The sequence below is a fragment of the Miniopterus schreibersii genome, assembly GCF_964146895.1.
Source record: "Miniopterus schreibersii genome assembly, chromosome: 12".
Classification (NCBI taxonomy): Eukaryota; Metazoa; Chordata; class Mammalia; order Chiroptera; family Miniopteridae; genus Miniopterus; species Miniopterus schreibersii.
In genome coordinates this window covers 42,739,376-42,760,130 of record NC_138112.1, presented here as the reverse complement: position 1 = coordinate 42,760,130, position 20,755 = coordinate 42,739,376, and the positions used below count along the sequence as shown (strand labels likewise).

General features: G+C 35.1%; 1 protein-coding gene across 4 annotated transcripts in view; it reads right to left on the bottom strand.

Moving 5' to 3' along the window:
* Positions 1–20,755, bottom strand: part of USP47 (ubiquitin specific peptidase 47) — an 85,124-nt gene that overhangs the window by 48,230 nt on the left and 16,139 nt on the right. Inside the window, exons 2-6 of one of the 4 annotated variants that reach the window (XM_081154655.1) lie at positions 13,300–13,359; positions 9,534–9,570; positions 8,978–9,181; positions 5,676–5,789; positions 4,080–4,218 (exon numbers count right to left, since the gene is read on the bottom strand). In XM_081154655.1, coding sequence (XP_081010781.1) covers positions 4,080–4,218; positions 5,676–5,789; positions 8,978–8,980 — 256 coding nt within the window. In that variant the 5' untranslated portion in view covers positions 8,981–9,181; positions 9,534–9,570; positions 13,300–13,359. Of the gene's footprint in view, positions 1–4,079; positions 4,219–5,675; positions 5,790–8,977; positions 9,182–9,533; positions 9,571–13,299; positions 13,360–13,772; positions 13,948–20,755 lie in introns of those variants that run through there. The other 3 variants (XM_081154652.1, XM_081154653.1, XM_081154654.1) reach the window with 3 other exon arrangements.

Below are 20,755 nucleotides of genomic sequence, written 5' to 3'. Positions count from 1 at the left end.
AGGAGACCAGGTTATTCTGCCTTCTTCTCAACTAAGGTTGCCTGGGATTTCCCCTCTTCACCATCTCCTTCTCCCAATTCCTCAGCAGTCAAGGATAACCATTCTACCTATAGCTTTAAAAATACTACTATTGTCCTTTGTGTACCTAGAGACCAACCACATACAATTTATTTTGATCTTGTTTCCCTCCCTGGGTTTAAAAAAGAGAGTGGTATGGGAGGGGGTTTAAGGGAAGGAGGAAGTAATAGCAATTCACTTTTGTTATCACTCATTATTTTGCAATTAGCAGTAAAATCATAGAAACCTATGGTCATTTGTACTTGATTTAGCAACATATTTAAACAGAATGAACAGTGTCTCACATAAATGTACTACTATTTTCTTAAAATATGAAGATTTTAGTGAGACTAGTAAGTTGAAAGTGCTATTGATTTAATATAAATCTTCTGTCATTATGCACTGTCTAAATCAACAAACTTCAAACAACAACTATTATCAAGTGGTCCTGTATCTGAAATAGTTGTGAATAGATATTGTTAAGTATAAGCGAATAAAGGAGAAGAGTGGAGAACATATGTAGAGGACACATGAAGAAAGAAATCATGAGCAGAACTAACAGGTAATAAAGTAGAAATCAAACAAGCAAACTCCTGGAGTAGATAAAAGAACTGTTAAAGAAACTGGCCAAGGACAGATATGTATTTAAATAATGAAACATAATCAGTCACATAATTTCTAGTCACCTTTGGGTCCACATCAGCCTTCAGCCCACTCCTTATTCCTCAAAATTCCTACCTCCCCACCCCAACCAATTTCTATCAACAGTGGCTAGCTCCCAGAGAGAGTTGGTACGCAAAGACGACAGGAAAGAATCTATTACGTTCCCAAGCCCATTGCATTATAAAGAAATGTGTTCCTAGAGCCCTGAGTTGAAATCATGAGAGCATTTTCCAATGAAAACATTTTGTACATGGTGCCAATATTTACAATAATTTCTTAAGGAAAATGCAAATTCAACAGTCACTAACAAAATAAGTTTTTTTAATTAAAATTTTATTTTTCAATTAGCTTACATTCAATATTATTTTGTATTAGTTTCAGGTATATACTTTACAAAACATTTCCCCTGACATTTCCAGTACCCAACTGGCAACACACACAGTTATTACAATATGACTGACTATATTCCCTATGTTGTACACTTTGCACTCCCGCGATTATTTTTTAACTACCAATATGTACTTTTTAATTCCTTCACCTTTTTCACCTGTCCCCCAATCCCTCTCCCCTCTGGCAACCATCAGTCTGTTCTCTCTACCTATGAGTCTGTTTCTATTTTGTTTGCTCATTTATTTTGCTCTTTAGTTTCCACATAAGTGAAATTATTTAGTATTTGTCCTTCTCTGACTGACTTATTCCACTTATCAAAATATGCTCTAGGTCCATCCATGCTGTCACAGATAGTAAGATCTCATTCTTTTTTATGGCCAAGTAACAGTCCATTGACTATATGTACCACAGCTTTTTTACACACCTGTCTAGTGATCAAAATAAGTTTTGAAGCACAACTCCTTAGGATGCTTACAGAGTTTTTCAATTCGGAAAGGCACTGCCCCAGAATACTGGAGAAAAATGTACAGGTAGGAAAAAGGACGGGAGTAGAGGTGTGTGAACAGTAATAGGGAATATAGACTACCACTACATGGCAATGTCTATCAAAGACCTCTAAAGTTTTTTTAAAATAAATTTCAACTTAGTAATTCAATTTCTGGGAACTTACCCTAAGGAAATAATCAGAGATGAAAATATAAACTATGTGCAAGATGCCCAGCTGCCATGGCTCAGTGGATGAGCATCGACCTAGGATCCAGGAGATCATGGTTCAATTCCCAGTCAGGGCACATGTCCGGTTTGAGGGCTAGATCCCCAGCAGGAGCCGTGCAGAGGCAGTCAATCAATGACCTCTCTTATCACTGATGTTTCTATCTCTCTCTCCCTCTCCCTTCCTCTCTCTGAAATCAATAAAAACATGTTTAAAAAAAAAACAGCCCGGCCAGGCATGGCTCAGCGGTTGAGCATCGACCTAGGATCCAGGCGATCGGGGTTTAATTCCCGGTCAGGGCACATGCCCGGGTTGCAGGCTCAGTCCCCAATCGGGGGTGTGCAGGAGGCAGCCGATCAATGACTCTCTCATCATTGATGTTTCTATCTCTCTCTCCCCCTCTCCTTTCCTCTCTCTGAAATCAATAAAGATCTATTTTAAATAAATAAGTAAATAAATAAATAACAAAAAACAAAACCAAGTGCAAGACTGCTCATTATAAATCCCTAATCCACATACTAAAACACTAATTTTGGGCCATTTTAGTTTTCAACTCCATATTAAAGTACTACTTAATAGCACTGAAAAATGCTCCCCGTATAGTATTAAGTTAAAAATATAGATTAAAAATCTGCTTGTATCATGATTATCCTATTTTCTTAAAAGCATACACATAGAGGAAAGATAAGATAAAAATAAGCAAATCACTAAAAGTAGTTTCTGCCAGGAATACTATCAGTGATTTTCATTTTTTTCATTTTACAGCATGACAATGAATCTGTATTACATCTGTACAATCAGAGATAAAACATTTTTAAAGTATGTTTTAGTCTTTAGGAATTTATGGGCATCAAAGAGCCACATAGTACATAGCACAAAGTAGTTTTGTAAATACTGTTGCATTAAGATTGAACTGGTTGTCAGAATACAAAGCAAATACTTTAAAAATCTTGATTTGTTAAATCTGGAACTTTCTCTGTATTCCAACTATCTCAGAATAATCTAGGGTGCTTATTTAAAACAAAATGCAATTTATCCAGCCTGCTCCAGAGCAGCTAAATCAGTATTGCTCTGGAACCTACATTTATAACAAGTATCCCATCCCCAAATGATTTTTTAAGAAATAAAAATTTAAGAATCACTATTGCAGACAGTGTAATGAGAAACAGTTTTATTGTCTCCTATTGTCTGAAATAGAAGATAATTTTGCATTCCCTTTTATTCTTGGTAGTTTGCTGCAAAAAGTTCTACTGACATAAATGGTCCTAAATACCAACCGTGACCAGCTTTTACTGCACTTTCCAGGACAAATACACCATATTAAGCCTGCACAACTGATTAGCTATGAGAAAATTAGTCTACATTTTAATTACAAAATATAGTAAACGGAAGGTTACAGATAACATTCAAACAAAATGTGCACTGTAACTCTCCAGTTTTCTTTTTATACCAGATATTTGTATGCAATATTTAAAATTTAAAATCATCTCTGTTTTGAAGTTCTAAGACTAAAGGTTTGAAAGCCATACCTAGCATTAACTAGCTACAAAACCAAAGGCTTCTTTGTACACTCATTTCCATTTCTTTTAATATGAATAGTATTATCTACAGCAAACATTTGTTGTAAGATGAAATGATATGCAAAAGTACCTAAATTACATTTTTAGGCAATTAACCAATCATATATAAAAGAATATCCTTTGTATTAAAAAAAAGGAATTTAACTGGTCAATAAATTGAAAAATTTGAAAAACCTAGGTTTAATCATGTTTGGAAAAAAGTTAACAGAATTTTTAAATTATATGGTTAATGTCAAATATATTATCAGGTTAAATTGAAAGATAACACAATAGGTCTAATAATATAAGTCTGGGTTATCTGCTTCAAAATGGAAGTATCCCCCACAGTCTATTCTAATCCAAAAGGAGATAGCAGAGACATTCCTTTACATAGGAAGTCAACATCAAAAATTTAAGATTAAATTCAAATAGAAACTTCCCAAAAATAAAAGTCTTCCTTCAAAATACAAATCCAATATTTTTTACTTTATTACCAAATAGTGGCAATAACAATACAGTAAAAACAACAATGGGTTGAGGAAAAGGGAAACCACATTTTTGTTCTTACTTTGCTTCTGCTAACTACTAATCTTACTCTGGGTCTCAGTTTTCTAATCCATAAAATGAGGGAATTAGACTTGAGATTGAGATGGCTAACACCCTGTATTTCATGAAAATACAACAATGACAAATCTTACCAGTTTCTGATTTATTCAAAATAGATGAATAGGAGTAGCTTTGGCTGACATAATCACTGGTAGAGCCCACAGAACCTTCTCTTGGAAGTGGACCTATAAATCTGTCATGGGCACTATCATCCCCAGCACCGGAATCCTCCTAAAACACAGCATAATCAAGATTTACTAAATGGCAGATGTTGCTAAAACAATGAAAATACTAATTGCTGAGGCAAGGGAAAAAGATGAGGCATTACTATTACTGTTACCATCAAGACATTTAAAGGAGTGTATACCCTCAACATTTCCTGTAGGGAGGTTTGAAAGATGCTTGTTATAAAACACTTTGGAGAGTTGCTCATGTCTCCTTCCAAAGTTCTTATTTTCTTAATTTTCTTTAATTCTCTTTCAAATTTTGTTTACACGAGAAAAGAGATATTTCTGGTACTAATAAATCAAAAGTACCATTGTGAGCTCCTTGATAACAGAGTCCATCATTAATTTTTACATCATTCTTGCCAAGGAGGGCTTGCAGGTAGATGATACGCAGTAGGTATTGAATGAAATGAATAGTTTCCTACTGTCTCCAATAAGAAATCTCCCATTAATGAGAAAAATGTCAAAAAGGATTAAAGAATATAAAATCAGCACAAACAATTAAGACAGAGCTGAAGACTAATTACTATGCATTTAAAATATGAATTCCAGAGATTTCTAAATTTTTTAGCTGATTTCAATATCAGACTAATCTGAAGCTTTACATGATGTCATAAAAATAAATAATGAGATTAAAGAGGGTCAGAGAGCATATTCTGATATTGCTTCAGTATGTTTAATTATTACTTACTGTCTAGAGAGGCATTCTAATTCACAATAGGCTTCTAAATGAAAAGCATCAAACAGAACTTTTCCTAAGGAAAGTTTCACTAAAGAGAAGCATTCTGAAAAAGTCCATAAACTCTCAGAGCCTCCCTTTCTTCAGTCCATAAAATTGCAAGGTTAAATCAGACCTGGTTTTCTCCTCAAATTGGGAGTTACTGGCTAGGTAATCTCTAAGGCCACTAGCCCAGACAGAAAATCATATCAAAATATGAATTGGGGGAAAAAACACTAAAAGAATAGAAATATATAATATAATATAATTTACAAACTAGTCATTCCCCCAAAGGTGGAGGGGAGTGGGAGCAAAAACAGCAGAGTAGAGAATTCTGAGTGTCTGTCCCTTCCCCAAAATACCAAAAGCTCTGGGGCAAAACTGTCAAAAAGATTTACAGAAACCAAGTGAATGCTTAAACAAAGGAAAGGCAACTGAAACAAAGTAAGATCTTTGTGGCAGTTTAACTTATCTTAGACCCATCCACACACTGCTGTGGTGGTGGTCTTGAAGATAGTAACCTGTGTTCTCAGAATAGCAACAGACTATATCCACAAACAATAGTGCCCGATGTGACTATGTGAACATACACACTTACAACAAACCAACATAAAATAGAAAAGTAATTTGTTATACATAAGTTACAAAACACATCTCTTGTCCTTTCATTTGGAAAACTGCTTCTAAAGCAGTGGGTGATAGTGCACAAAAATTATGAATATAGGGCTTTCTAAATAGTTTACCAGCATTATTTGAGGCTGTTCACCATCTTTATCTGTCAAATGCAGAAAGTTCTTCTTTCCTGGCTCAAAATTAGCATCAAGAAGAGACTTGTCACTGGAATGATCTAGTGGAGCCTATGGACATAGAGTAAAATATCTCAGATTATGAAAAACATTAATTGCAATAATAAAATAATATGCAAATGGACACATCTATAATTATTGGGCCAAAAATAATTTTTTTAAAGATTCTGGTGAATTCTATTAATCTACACTTGGAATTAACTCATTTTTTCATGTATTGGAATGGCTAAGCCCAGTGATGGTGCATATACTGACATGTATCCCATATGCTCCCATTCCCCAACGTCTAAAAAACTGGAAAGAGACAGGTAAACGTTAAGAACTAATGTAAAGTACTACACAAAGAAAGAGTTGAAAGCATTTGTGTTTTATGTTCTCTAAAATGTATGCAATATAGTATTTAATGGATTTTCATGAAAATTAACTAAAGATAATTTTATATAACTAAAAACTAAAACCGTGTTTTTATATATGAATATACTGAGAATTCCCAGATAAGCAACACATTAAATAGCAAAAATAATTATGTACTATAACGAAATGGGCACCTTTAGAAAGACCCCTTGAGGAAAATCCTCTCCTAGTAAATGATACCTATTTTAAGCCCAATGCCAGGATGCAGAGGATCCCAGGAAGATAAAAATGATTATTCTTTTGAAAATTAAACATCTAAGATATTTAGTCTTTACCTAACTCTTTTAACTGTTTGGGCAATTGCAACCCTAGCTGTCACTGTAATACACTCCAGATGGTGAGTGAGAGATGGAGTTCTGTATGCTCCAAGCCCTACCTGCCCACACCCCAGTCCATCCTTGAGAAAAATGCATGATGAAATGAACACTTAATACTTTTGTTTTAAAACATTTTTGTTACAGTAAGAAATGTTTTTTGACGTTTTAAAGACATGGAATATCTCCTCAGAAGAATTTATTTTATGGAAAAGCCTTTATTTCTTAGGAAAGTAATATTTTATATAAGTAGAAGTATTAAAGATAAAAAAAAATTAACTTAAGTGATTTTTCCACTTGATATTTATGTGACTTTGGGCAAGTTAAAGTTACTTCACTTCCCCATCAGTTGTCTTAGTGGTAATATGAGGCTGTAACATCACCTACTTTATAAAGTGGTTATAAGGATTAAGTGAGGTTAGATTTGTATTGAGCCCAGTATTAGAACAATACTAGGTACCTCATAAGTGCAAAATAAGTGTTAAGGAAATAAAATAAACTATGTAACCTATTTATTATCTTTGGCTGTAGAAATCCCTGAGAAAAATAGGAGACAGAAAACCTGAAGCTAAGAGAAGTCACATAGAAAGAGAAAAGGTATCTTTGGGTACCTTACATTCTTTGGCAAGAAATAAAAGGTCGGATGATATAGCTTGAATATATAGGGATTTTACCACAATAAACGTGTCTGTGTACAAGGTGGCGAGTAGCTACATGGGCTAGGTTTTCAGAAAAGCATACAACCAGGATTGTGCAGTAAGCAAGTAAAAGTTTACTTATTGAAATGTACAGTAGGCAAATAAAAATATATAAATTGGGTACTTAAGAACAGCCATAGCTGAAGAAAGAGAAATAGTAATCCTGACATAGAGCTATTTGAAGCTATGTAGATGTTAATTTAATAAACACTTTCGAGTACCTAAGCACACAAAATTAATACTACGAAGTGCTAGCCATCAAAATACATTCTACCAAATGAAATGACACAAATGAGTAACAACTATAATAAAAGGAGACTAATAAGTGGTACAGCAGAAGAAAAAATGGAATAGGAGAAAAATGAGAAAGAGATTACTTTTAAAGTTGCATGAGGAAACATCAAGTAAGGCTTCTTAAAAGCGAAATATAAATAGGACTTGGGTAGACATATATGACAGTAGAGAGTATCCTTTAAATTGAAAAGAGGCAACACTAGAAGTTACATGGTGATATAATGGAGTATTCAAAGTTTCAGATTAAGTAGTGTTTCTCTTTGTATACTTTGTTGGACTACCAATTTTTACTGACCAATTTCAGAGAAAAAAGTTGACTAATTTAAAATATTAGTTCTATATTTAAAAAAACAAATATATTACAGAATAGAAGGCAAAATGTCATGCATTTTAAAGGCATATTAGGCAACATCGAATACCTTGGATTCTTCTATGGAGCCAATCAAAACTATCCCCTCCAAATAACATAGGGATGCACATTTAATTTCACTTGCCATTACAGGTATTTCCTGAAAAACTTAAGAGCAGCAATAGCATGGGATGGAAAGAGGTAATATAAACAAAAACATGGGCATGGAAAAGTATGGAAATTTGTGTTACAAAAATAAATTAGTCCAGTATCTGGGAGCTAAGATTATAATGACTTAAAGGACCAATTGTAGCATTTCTTGAATGCTAACCTAGGGGAATCTGATTTTTAATGGTGGGCAGTGAACAGTCTCTGAAGATTTCTGAACTGAATGGTGACGTGAATGTTATGATTTAAGATGACTAAAGATAATCCTCAAAGTAGTATGCAGAGTGAATTTGGACTGAGAGACAGGAAACAAAAAAAAAACTATTTAGAATACTATTTGAATAGTGCAGTTAGAGCCAACTCAATAGTCTCCTTAACCACTCTCCCATGCAAAACTGATCAATGTCTCCTCTTTGCACTCATGGAAAATTTATAACATAGTATTTAAAACATATTAGTGTAATTATTTCTTGATATACCTGTCTCTACAACTGGACTGTGAGATCCTTGAAGTAGAAATCACAGTACCACCAAACTTCCTGATTAGGGGCCAACCACTGTATCTGGTACATGATCTCTGTTAACACTGCTGTGTATATCCTTTCACTCATTTCTCTTTCTATATACACTTTTTTTTCTTTCCAAAAATAAGATTATAAAATACATGTAATTTTAGACCATGAATTTTTCATTAAAAAATATAAAAGGAACATCATTCCAATTCAGTAAATACTGAAAATTTTCTGTGGTTGACAGAATATGATAGTCATCTTAAATTAATAAAAAAACTGATGGTGTAAACTTTAGGATAAGCAAATACTGAATCCAGAATGAAGGCAGAGGGATACAATTATTGAGTTGCACATAGGTTCTTAATACTACAGTTTTACTTATATTAAAAAGGGTTCCAGGATATATAATAAACTCACTTATAACAACAATAATAATGACTATAATATTATTAGCCGCTTAAGAGAAGATGCTTTAAGTCTAGGATTTTACCATATCAGCAGTATTGATTCCATTTCCCCACACCAAATCAAAGGTTCCATTTATGTAGCCTACTTTGTTGGCCACATCTTCAAAGAGCTTTCTGAGTGGAGTAGAAGCTGGTAAATTTAAAGTAATCCGTTCATTCACGGTCTTCGAATTAGTAGTATCTTGTATTATACATAAGACTCTAGGTTCTTCAGCAGCATTTTCTATCTGAAATTAAAGAACAATGACACAAATATTATTTATCTTTAAAGGAAAACAATTATAATTAGACTAATTTTCTATGATTAAATGTTTTAAAAAATCCCACAAAATACTATTTTCTTTCTGCTATTACTATTTTATGTCTGAAACAATCTAATGGATATGTCAAACAAATAAAGCACCATATTTGTTCATTTTGGCAAAACTGGAGCGTATTTAAAAATAAACAGTCATTCTTGTAGACATTTGCTTTCACCTTATAAGGATATAAATCAATGGTGAACAAGCCATGGAGACAGTACACTTGAGCAATTTTCAGTTGAAGATAACAATCTGATCCTTAAAAATATGTCATTACCTTGCTAGCATCATCAAATCAAGCATGTCTGAGTCTCCTGAAGAAACAGAAAGAGAACTGTGTAGAAATGCAGTGAGGATTGTCTAAGATTGCAAAATCCATAACTAAGGAACATAGGCGACTAGGCGTCCAGACCTTTATGATTCTGTACCCGTAGACCAGATGTCCAAAAAGCCAGTTATCAATGTATTGAGAGATGACAAGCTTATCCAAACAAAGCAGCCAGCAGAGGGAGTTTTAAAAAGCAAGAAAAAATTTTTTTCAATTACCAATGTAGAAGAAAGTTGGGATCACAAATTCTCCTTTCTCCTTTCTCAGTAGTTATCAAGACAAAAAATTTAAAGGGCATTTTCTCAAAGAAGCCATGTCCCCCGTCAAGCTATTGAAGGACACTGCTTTTCTTTACACTTTTCCACAGGAGTAATAGGCTGCATTAGATACTTGTGGAAGAACTTCTTTCTCTCCTTCTCCTGTAATGCTCAATTTGCCCAACTCAATGAATGGCACCTTCATCAAATGAGCTGGTGAAACCAGAGCGCTGAACATTTTCCTTGTCTCCTTTCTCTTCTTCACCTCACACAATCACCAAATTCTTATCTCTTTTCTCTTTATTTCTGCCTGCAGCAATCTGAATCTTACACCAAGATGATGGCAATAGCTTCCTGAGAAATTTATCTTGTTCCAATGTTATCTTCCTTCAATCCAGAATAGTATTTTAGTATGCAAATCTGATTATGTAAATCTCATGCTTTCCATCAAAGTCAAGTGCAGTAGTCATTTAACTGGAGGATTTCTCACCATATCCATGACAGGCTTTTCAGAAATATGAACTGTACATACTGGTACTGTATGCAATAACTTATTTATTTCCCTTTTTTTTTACAATATAACCTTTTTGTTACTTCTTTATTATCCATTTTTAAATAAGAATAATTATTATCATTTACTAGTACTGAAGACAGAATAGCCACAAGATTTGTTTGCTTGTTTGATGGGGTGATATAATTTGTTTCTGCCATATACAATTTTAGGTTTGCAAGAGATTCCTGAAGGTAAGTTTAATCTAATTAGTTTAGAACAGAAATAAGTTGTTATAAAAGTAAAATGTTTAGAACAGATTGGGCCCAACCGGCGTGGCTCATTAGCTGAGCATTGACCTAGGATCCAGGAGATCGCTGTTTGATTCCCGGTCGCAGCTCATGCCCAGGTTGCGGGCTCAATTCCCAGGGAGGGGTGTGTAGGAGGCAGCTGATCAATGACTCTCTCATCATTGATGTTTCTATCTCTCCTTCTCCCTTTCTCTCTCTGAAATCAGTCAAGAAAAAAACAAACAAAAAACAGATTGGCTAGCACTGTATTTCAGATACATCAAAATAATTACCAACAATAATCCATTTAAAAATGAAAACAATAGTACATTTCTATGAAATTTCAACTTTAAAAGATCCACTTTTATAGTTTCAATAGTGTATTTCAGAGGTATGTTCAAGTTTTCTGGGTATAAAATACTACCGTGGCCAGATTTTTAAAGCTTCAGATAGGTTGGAGTTGATTGTCCAAGGAAGACCCTACCTAAAAATGCAGAAATGAGAAGTGCTAATGCAGGATTAAGAATGGTGATGTGGAAACATCAAAGGCCAGACATTAGCAGTTCCTAGTTCTTTCCCTAAATACATAAGCACAAGGTACAGGCACTCCAGCTTCCTCACCTTTCACACAAAAATGTGGGGAAATGATCCCCAATTGAATCTCATCTGAAGATGTATGAGAGTACACAAAATTTAATCCCATGTATGCCTTTTATTTTTTTTAATGACCAAAGCTTTCTTTTCTGTTCAGTGCATAAGTAATTTTGCTCCCTTTTTTTAAAAAAATAGGAAGAGTATAAAGGAAAAAGTGAAAAATCACCTGTTAATCCCATAACATAGAGATAACTATTAACATTTTGGTGATATCCTAGCAAACAGTTTTCCTACACACACACACACACACACACACACACACACACACACACACACACACACACACACACACCCCTACCCCTACACTTTATAAACACAAGCACCGGGTTAGAATGTACATGCTGCTTTGTAACTTTTCTTTACTTATAAATGTATCATGCAATCTTTCACTATCAAACTTTTTAAACTCATCATTATAATAGTTGAATAACATTTCATTACATGGATTAATAATTTGTTCCATCAATTCTATTTTACTGACTCTTAGGCTGGACTTTATTACATTTTAGAGATAATTTTGTGATGAACACCTACATAACACTTTATGTACTTTTATGTTAAGCAGAATTTTTGAGTCAATCACATTTTACTCTTAAATTCAATTCCAGGATAATTTAAACAAACAAACAAACAAAAAAATCTCTGCTCTTCTTTAAAGCTCTAAGATAGTCATCTGTAAATCATATGATTTTATACCCAACCTTCTAGCCCATTCTTTATCACTAATTTAATATGTGGTTAGCATCCATAAACTGCATCTAAATTTTTAATACTATTGCCAACACTAATCACACTGAGATGAAGTCTCTGTCTTCCCACCTCCAAATTTGGGAACTGGTAAAAAAAAATTTTTTCACTTATAAGATACTATCAATAAGGTGTACCGATAATTTTTAACAGCTTTTAAAAAAATAAAAATAAAAATATCAAATAAAATTCAAAATTATCAAGATTCAGGTTTTTCTAAGAGAAAAAAATTAAGATAGAGAAATTTTAAAATATTAAGAAGGGCCCACTTTACCTACAAACTTAATAGTCCATTTTTTCTCAAAACTTTCTTCCTTTCAATGTTATTACAAATAACAGTATTGTGGTTGCAAACTTTGAAAATACACATACATACACACGAGTTGATTTTATTTACTTCTTGATAGAGGAGCTGCTACGAGCTAAGAAATTAGGCCTTAATACAATACTCTTCTGAATACCCTTGTGGATATCCACAGTTCATGTTTAATATACTGTAATACATTAAAAAAGAGAATTGATGGTGTGAATACTTTTGCTGACTGAAATTTATTAAATTTATCAGCCTCATTCAGACTGTGCATTTTTACTTTAACAAGTGACAATTACTGGGGTAGTGATGGAGATCCTAACTTAAATGGTAAAAAAACCCCACAAGATTATTTTATTTTTAAGTTCATCCCTCCACTCCACTCATCTCAGCAAACTCTGATGTAATACGATCTGTTTCTAAGTGGTCTCTTGCCACAAGTCACTTGGAGAGGAGAGAACAAATGAAAGGAGGAACACTTAGGGGGAAAAAACTTAGGAGCTAAAGGGACCTGAGAAAAATGAAGTATTAAGTAAAGGTTAAAATGGGATGCTACAGCATAAGAAAGTTTAGGTTTGTAGTGTATAACAGGCTGCCAGAAAGTTAAGAGTTTACATAATTCTTCAAATAAGATTTCTGGGTTTTGACTCTGTAAATTATTAAATGATTTAATCCAGAAGCATTAATATTTCAGGAAATAAATATGTCTGTAAAAAAAGATAATACACCTGAAAGTCAAATCAAAAGGTTCTTGTGGTTTTTATATCAGTTTTCCCCGATTCACTTGTTAGAAAACAAGGGACTATCAGACACATATTCATTTAAGGTAACTTCCTTATTATTAAAATTGGGTAGAAGTAAAATAAACAAGCATAAAACTCAACACATGCCTTGTTATATAAAAATACAACATGCTGTTACTTGTTCTGCTGATTATCACACTAAAGCAATTACATCAGCAGTCTACCTGTAAAAATTTCTTCTTCATTTCATCAAAGATATTTTGTCTGCATCTCCAAAAAACATCCTATGATATACAGAGAACAAATGAATCACAAATTATTTCTTTAAAATACAGAGGTAAGACAGTGAAATGAGAACAATTAACCAAAAGATATTTTTGCAAACAAAATACATATTAAAGTATTACACCATCTAGAATTTTATTCATAAATTACACTTGTAATTTTTATCTTAGGCCTCAATTACTCTTACAAGGTTACTGAAAATCTGTGCTATAGCTATAAAGGATAATATTAACATAGAAAACTACCACATTTTAACAAAGAGTGGTAGCTTAAGAACTATGTATAAATCAAATGTTCCAAGTCACATAAAATTTTTCCCAGTTTTATTGAGATATAATTGACATACAACACTGTATTATTATTACCGCAGTAAGTTTAGTTAACATCCATCATCTCACATAGTGATGAGTACCTGGCCACTATGCTGTGTAGGAGCCAAGTAGTCAAATGGAAAGGTCATGTGCAGACACTCCAGCCACAGCCCAAATGAGATCACACATGGCAACCAGCATCAGCCACCACACATGTGCATGAGAAAGCATTCAGATGATTCCAGCCCCCAGCCTTTCAGCTGCCCCAGGTGACACCTAGCAGAGCAGAAAACAAGTTGCCCTAGTCCAACTTTGCTTAAATTATTATCTGTGTGCAAAATTCACTAAGTTCAGGGACAAACTGTCATAGAACACAAGATAATCAGGATAACAGTCAATTTCTCAATCTAGCCCTTCTCTCAGCATCCTATATAAAATTACCATCCTCTTGGTGCCCTGGCCATGACTCAGTTGGAGTGTTGTCACCTACACCAGAAACGTTGCAGGTTTGATCCCTGGTCAGGGCACATACCCAGGTTGAGGAAAAACAAAGACAATAATCCTCTTGGTATTTATTCTTCATTTCCCTCCCTTGCTTTAGGTTTCTACACAGCACTTATAACAACCTGATATATTTGTTTAGATTTTACTTATCTGTTGTCTATCTCCAAAAAAACTTGCACTATGAGCCAAGATGAAATAGCAGACTGGATTTACCCTCCCCACATTAAACAACTAAAAATCTAGATAAATATAGAAAACAACAGTTTTCAAATATTAAACAACAGGCAACACAGGACAGTAATCCCTGTGAAAGCAGAAACAGACAAGATAAACCGCCTTCCAGGCTGCAGTGCTGGGAGGGAGATGCCAGGTAGAGTCCAGCAAGCCCTGAGTTCAAGAGATGAGGTGCGGAGTTCTAGGAGGCCAATTCCGCTAGAATTTACAGGGAAGGATACTGGAGAGAAGAAAACTACGCAAATTGCAAGCTCCAAAGATCTTTAAAGTGGTCTTCTTTTGAGTACTCAGCTGAGCACTCATCAGCATATGCATTTAAAGAAACTATTTGAGGCAGGGGAAATAACCACAGGAAAGAATCCCTGGAGTTCACTTCAGTTTCTATGGGGGGTGGCTCTCATTAATACACAGGGCATCAGATAAGAATACTGGGGGAAGAGTACTGTCACGGTTGTGGGACCATATTAGGCCTAGTCTAAAGGCTACTCTGGTCCAACCTTACAAAGCTTAAAAGCAAGCCTTGAAAGGATCAAAATGTGTACAAGTAAATTAACTATACCCAAGAACAAAGCTCAAGAATATTTATGGAAATAAAAAATACCCAGCAGCCATCAAGGTAAAACTCACAATGTCTGCCATCCAATCAAAAATAAACAAGCATGCAAAAAAAACCAAAACAAAAAACAAAACCACCACTCATACAAAAACTGGAAAGTATGACCCATAATGAGGAGAAAAATCAATCAGTGAGAGCCAACCCAGAAATAATACAAATGATAGAATTAGTAAACAAGGACATGAAAAGTTTATAACTATATTCTATATTTCAAGAAGGTAGAAAAGACTACATTAAGGAAAAATGGAAGATACAAAAGAAATCCAACTCAAATATCTAGGTATGAAAAATATAATATCTGAGATGAAATATATACTGGATGTGATTAACAGATTAGATATCACTGAAGAAAAGATTAATAAAGTCTTGAAGACACAGCAATAGAAACAATCAAAAATAAGACGTCAAATTTAACAAGCCTCACCTAATGGATATATGAAAAGACCATATTTAACAACTGCAATAGATATATATATATTCTTTTAAAGCATACATAAAACATTTATAAAAACTAACCTGATATTGGTCTTTACTATAAAGCAAACCTCAACAAATTTCAAAAGATTGATATACAGAACACTTTCTCTCAGTATAATGCAAGTGAATTAAATGACAAAAAGATGACTAGGAAAACCATATATAATTATGAAATTAAAAAACACTAAATCAAGGGTCAAAGAAGAAATAATAATGGAAATTAGAAAATATTTAGAACCAAATGATAATAAAAATATTAACTATTAAAAGTTGTACAGAGTATTGGGGGAAAAGCAGGGAGTTTTCCAGCAGAATGAGCCTGCATGGGAACAGGCAGAGGTAAGATGAAGAGTGATCACCGAACTATGAATGAAGAACTCTAAAAACCTAGAGCTGAAAAAAATAGGTCTCTGCTGCTAATGGTATCTGGGGCTGTAGCTGGTCCCCAGAAGACAGAAAACAAAACAAAACAACAAACTCTGTGCCATATTGCAAAAGCAGCAGAAAAAATAAAAATGGTAAAAGCAGAAATTAATGACATAGAAAATAAAAATACTATGAAGAAAATTATCAAAGCAAAAAGCTGGTTCTATTAAATAGCAAAAAAACCCCACACCCTTAATGACAAACCACTACTAAGATCAATCCCCCAAAAAGGAACAAAATAGTATGATTAAGGGGATATAAGTACAGATACAACAACAAATAAAAGAATGTCACAAATTTATGCCAATATACTTAAAAACATAATGAAATGGATAAAACCCTAGAAAAATATAACATCAAACAAACTCAAAGGAAAACAAAAGAAAACCTCAATAGCCCTAAAGTCATTAAACAAATTAAGTAGTGAAAAATCTTTCAATAAAACAAAAAACTTCTACTCCTATATGATTTTACTAAAGATTTTACCAATTACTCAAAGATAAACCATTCAAGTTTTACAGAAAATTTTCAGTTATAGAATATAAGTAATGTTCCCAAATCATGAGTCTAGCATATGATATTAAACTCTAAAAAACTAATATAAGCCCAGCCGGTGTGGCTCAGCAGTTGAGCACTGACCTAAGATCCAGGAGATCGCAGTCTGATTCCCAGTCAGGGCACAGGCCCAGGTTGTGGGCGCAATCCCCAGTAGGGATTGTGCAGGAGGCAGCCAATCAATGACTCTCTCATCACTGACGTTTCTATATATCTCTCTCCCTCTCCCTTCCTCTCTCTGAAATCAATAAAGACAAGTAAAAAAAAATTAAAATTAAAAACTAATATAAGAAAAGGAAAACTATAAACCAATATCACTCATGGAAACAACTGAAAAATACCTGGATCAAAGTATTAGCAAACTAATTCCAGCAAGGAATTAAAACATAATACATCGTAACCAGGTTCATTTAACACTGGAAATATCAAATTATATAATGCAACACATTAACAGATTAAGAGAGAAGATCATGTTAATACATACAATACAGGAAAAGCACTTGAAAAAAATTAAACATCTTTTCATGACAAGTTTCCATAACTTCATGAACATCTTTTCGTGATAAAGGCATAACAAAAGAGAATTTCCTTAACCTGATAAAGTGTACCTACAAAATTTTACAGCAAATAAATTTAATAATGAAATACTGAAAGCTCTCACTTTAAGAATAAAGATACTTTTGGAAACAAAACAAGGTTGCATACTAGTCACTACTTCTGGTCAACACTGTTGAGGAACAGTGCAAGAAGCAAATATATGCAGTGGAATACAATCAGCCCTTAAAAATAATGTTGTGTGCCCGGCGGGTGTGGCTCAGTTGTTGAGCATCAACCTGGGAACCAAGAAGTCACAGGTCGATTCCCAGTCAGGACACATGCCGGGGCTGCAGGCTTGATCCCCAGTTGGGGGCGAGCAGGAGGCAGCCGACAGATGTGGGGGCGTGCAGGAGGCAGCTGACAGATGTTTCTCTCATTGATATTTCTCTCTCTCTATCCCTCTCCCTTCCTTGCTCTCTAAAAATCAATTAAAAAACTAGAAAAAATGCTGTGTGGCATTTACTGGCATGGAAAATATTCACTATATTGCTAAGAAATAAAGCTAACATTATATCATGAAATTAACAGCCTTTTAAAAAAGTCTGTGTTGGGCCCTGGCCAGTGTGCTTAATGGTAGAGCATTGGCCAGAGCACCGAAGGGTCCTGGGTTCGATCCTGATCAAGGGCACGTACCTGGTGGCCCTGGTCAGGGCGAGTGTGGGAGGCAACCAATCGATGTGCCTCTCACACTGATGTTTCTCTCTCCCCACCCTCCTCCTCTTCCATTCTCTCTGAAAAATAAATGCAAAAAGTATCTTCCGGCGAGGATTAACAGCAACAAAAAGTCTGTATTGGGGAGGAGAGAGAAACGCACAGAGTAAAACAATTACATCAAAATGTTAACAGTACTGTCTGTCAAGGACAGAATCAGAGGTGATATTTTTCCCTTTATGTTTTTCTGGGGCTGCCAAATGTTTGGCACAGCACATGTATTTGTTTTTACAATTTAAATGTGAACCACAAAAAAGAAACCTGTAAATTTAGTTAACTTACATATAAAGTAAAAATTTTTAAGTGTTAGCCCACTCTTACTCTATCAAAAGGGACAAAACGACTAAGTGCTCGGTAGGAAAAGGAAAGCAGTTTGCCTGGGCGGCAGTACACATGAAAAAGACCTGGTGCGAGCTCAAGAATGACACCCTTAGTGCGCACAGCACAAGGAATGATGTGTCTACAGAAGCAAACAACAGAAACTAGCATAATCAAGATCAGGGAACATCAGCAGATATTTAGATTTCAGGCAATCCAAGGTTACTACATAAAAATATAATTAAAAAACTAAGGATATCTAAAATAGGGAATACAATAAACTTCAACTTCTAAGATTCTTCTACTTCAAGTAATATATGCTTGGAAGAATACAGGGCACAAGAAAGGGTGAAAGCCTCTTAAAAGGAAATATAAAAGATAATGGCATTCATTTAGACAGTGGTTAAAAAAGAATTATTGTCACTTATAGCCTTAAAGCCACACACAATATTCTACTCTTTTAAAATATCTAACATTTCAGTTTCTGGACGAGGGAATAGATGCATTTCTTCCTATTCCTCCAGCTAAACACAACTAAAAATGTTACGTATAAGCAAAGATAAGAAGACAATGAAGTGTGAAGAGAAAGCAGGCTGGCTAGGGGCCCAAGGAATGAAGGACATGGTAGTTAATTCCCTGTATTTATTTTTTGCCTAATACGTCCTGGTGCGAGAGGGCACACACTAAAAAAGCCCCAAGAAAAGAGTTCCCTTCCCTAGCTAAAGAATTAGGAAAGCCCGGCCGGGCGTGGCTCAGCGGTTGAGCATTGACCTAGGATCCAGGAGATCAAGGCTTGATTCCCGGTCAGGGCACATGCCCGGGTTGCGGGCTCGATCCCCAGTCGGGGGTGCAGAAGGCAGCCGGTCAATGACTCTCTCATCATTGATGTTTCTGTCTCCCTCTCCTTTCCTCTCTGAAATCAATAAAGATATATTAAAAAAAAAAAAAAAGAATTAGGAAAGGGGCAGCCTTACAAAACAGAAGACTTTTAGACACCAACCACCCTATACTACAGCCAAACACCACAGGAAAAAACTGTTGCCCTGCCTCCACTCCCATCATCGAGTTTGCGAGAGAAGCCTTAGAGTTCCAGCCCCGGCGTGCTGTAACAAGGCACTCCCTTTCCCCACGCCAGGGTGGTGTCGAAGAAGACCCAGTGGGCAGCAGGGGCTTTCCTCACAGCCCAGTGGTAAGGAGAGCCTCCTCACTTCTCCATCACTGGAGGCCGCATGGGGTAACAAAGAGCCCCACCCCCTCCCAACCAAGCGGAGGAACAGGTGTCCACAGAAGCTTAAAGGGACCATGAACTTCAATGCCACCCAGCAGTAAAAAGGCAACCCTCTCATCCCAGAATGTAAGTAAACGTGGAACGAGGAGCCTGGGCTCCCACCGGACCTCTAAGTAACAAGGGAGTACCCCCTTTTCCCTGTTGGCACAGTATCAGAGGAGGTCTATTAAAACAGGAGATTTAAATAAGATCCAGAGTCATACCATAACACTCAAAATGTTCAGAATAAAAAAAAAAAAAGAAGTGTCAGACCAAGAACCACGAAAAGCTCAACTTGGACGAAAAGACACTCAAGAGATGCCAATGCCGAGATGACACAGATGTTGAAATTATCTGATGGGGATTTTGAAACGGCCATCATAAAACACTCAACAAGCAACCATGAAGACACATGAAATAAATTTAAAAAACGCAAGTCTTGGCTAAAAATACCAGCTAAAATACAATGACCAAAACTAAAACTCTCTAGATGTGGGCTCAATAGCAGAATGAAGATTACAGGGAAAGAATCAGTGACCCTGAAGATAAAAACAATAGAAATCTTTATCTGAGCAATAAAGAAAACAATGGGCTTAAAAACCCCCATCTCAAGCACCTGCAAGCCTATAGAAACAGATCTAACATGTGTGCCATCCAAGTTCTGGAAGGAAAGGGGAAAGAGGGAGGCCTGAAAAGGCGCTCAAAGAAACACAGCACAAGCCTTCCAAAGGCTTTACGTTCACGTTTTTGTGACATAAAGCTGTAACGATGTTTTTCCTCTCACTTCTATCCTAACACTCTTCCCAGTTTAACTTGTTCCTTTTAATAGTAGTTGTTCTACTACTGGTAATGGGTAACCCACTAATAATGTACTGTAGGTATCTAAACTTAGAAACTAAACAAACTACTCTCAGGAGGAGAATAACATGCCCTTTACTGTTCCTGTTATATTTATATTTTATTACAGCTAAGTTTTCTTCTTTGAGTAGACTGTTGTTGACAAGCAGTGACTCAGCTTGTGATACAACTGATTTGTTTAAAGGTCTTGAATGTTGTTCATTATTACTAAATCAAAGAAGCACTAGTCATGCTCTTTATTTAGAAGCATGGATAATAATTTAAATATAAGAATATCACATTCTTATAGTACTCTAAACATGAAATTATACAACTAAAAATGTGAAGGTTATTTAAAACTCTTTAAAGACTTTATTTCCTACTGGAGTAAACTATAGTGTAAAGAGCAATATCCTGCAGAGGCAAAAGATCTAGACTAGAACTCTCAGGTCAAGGTGGCTGACTACTTTTCTTGGAGCTGTGTAATCCTATGCAAGTCACTTATCTGTGACTCTCAGGCACCACAAAAAGCATTTTTGAAG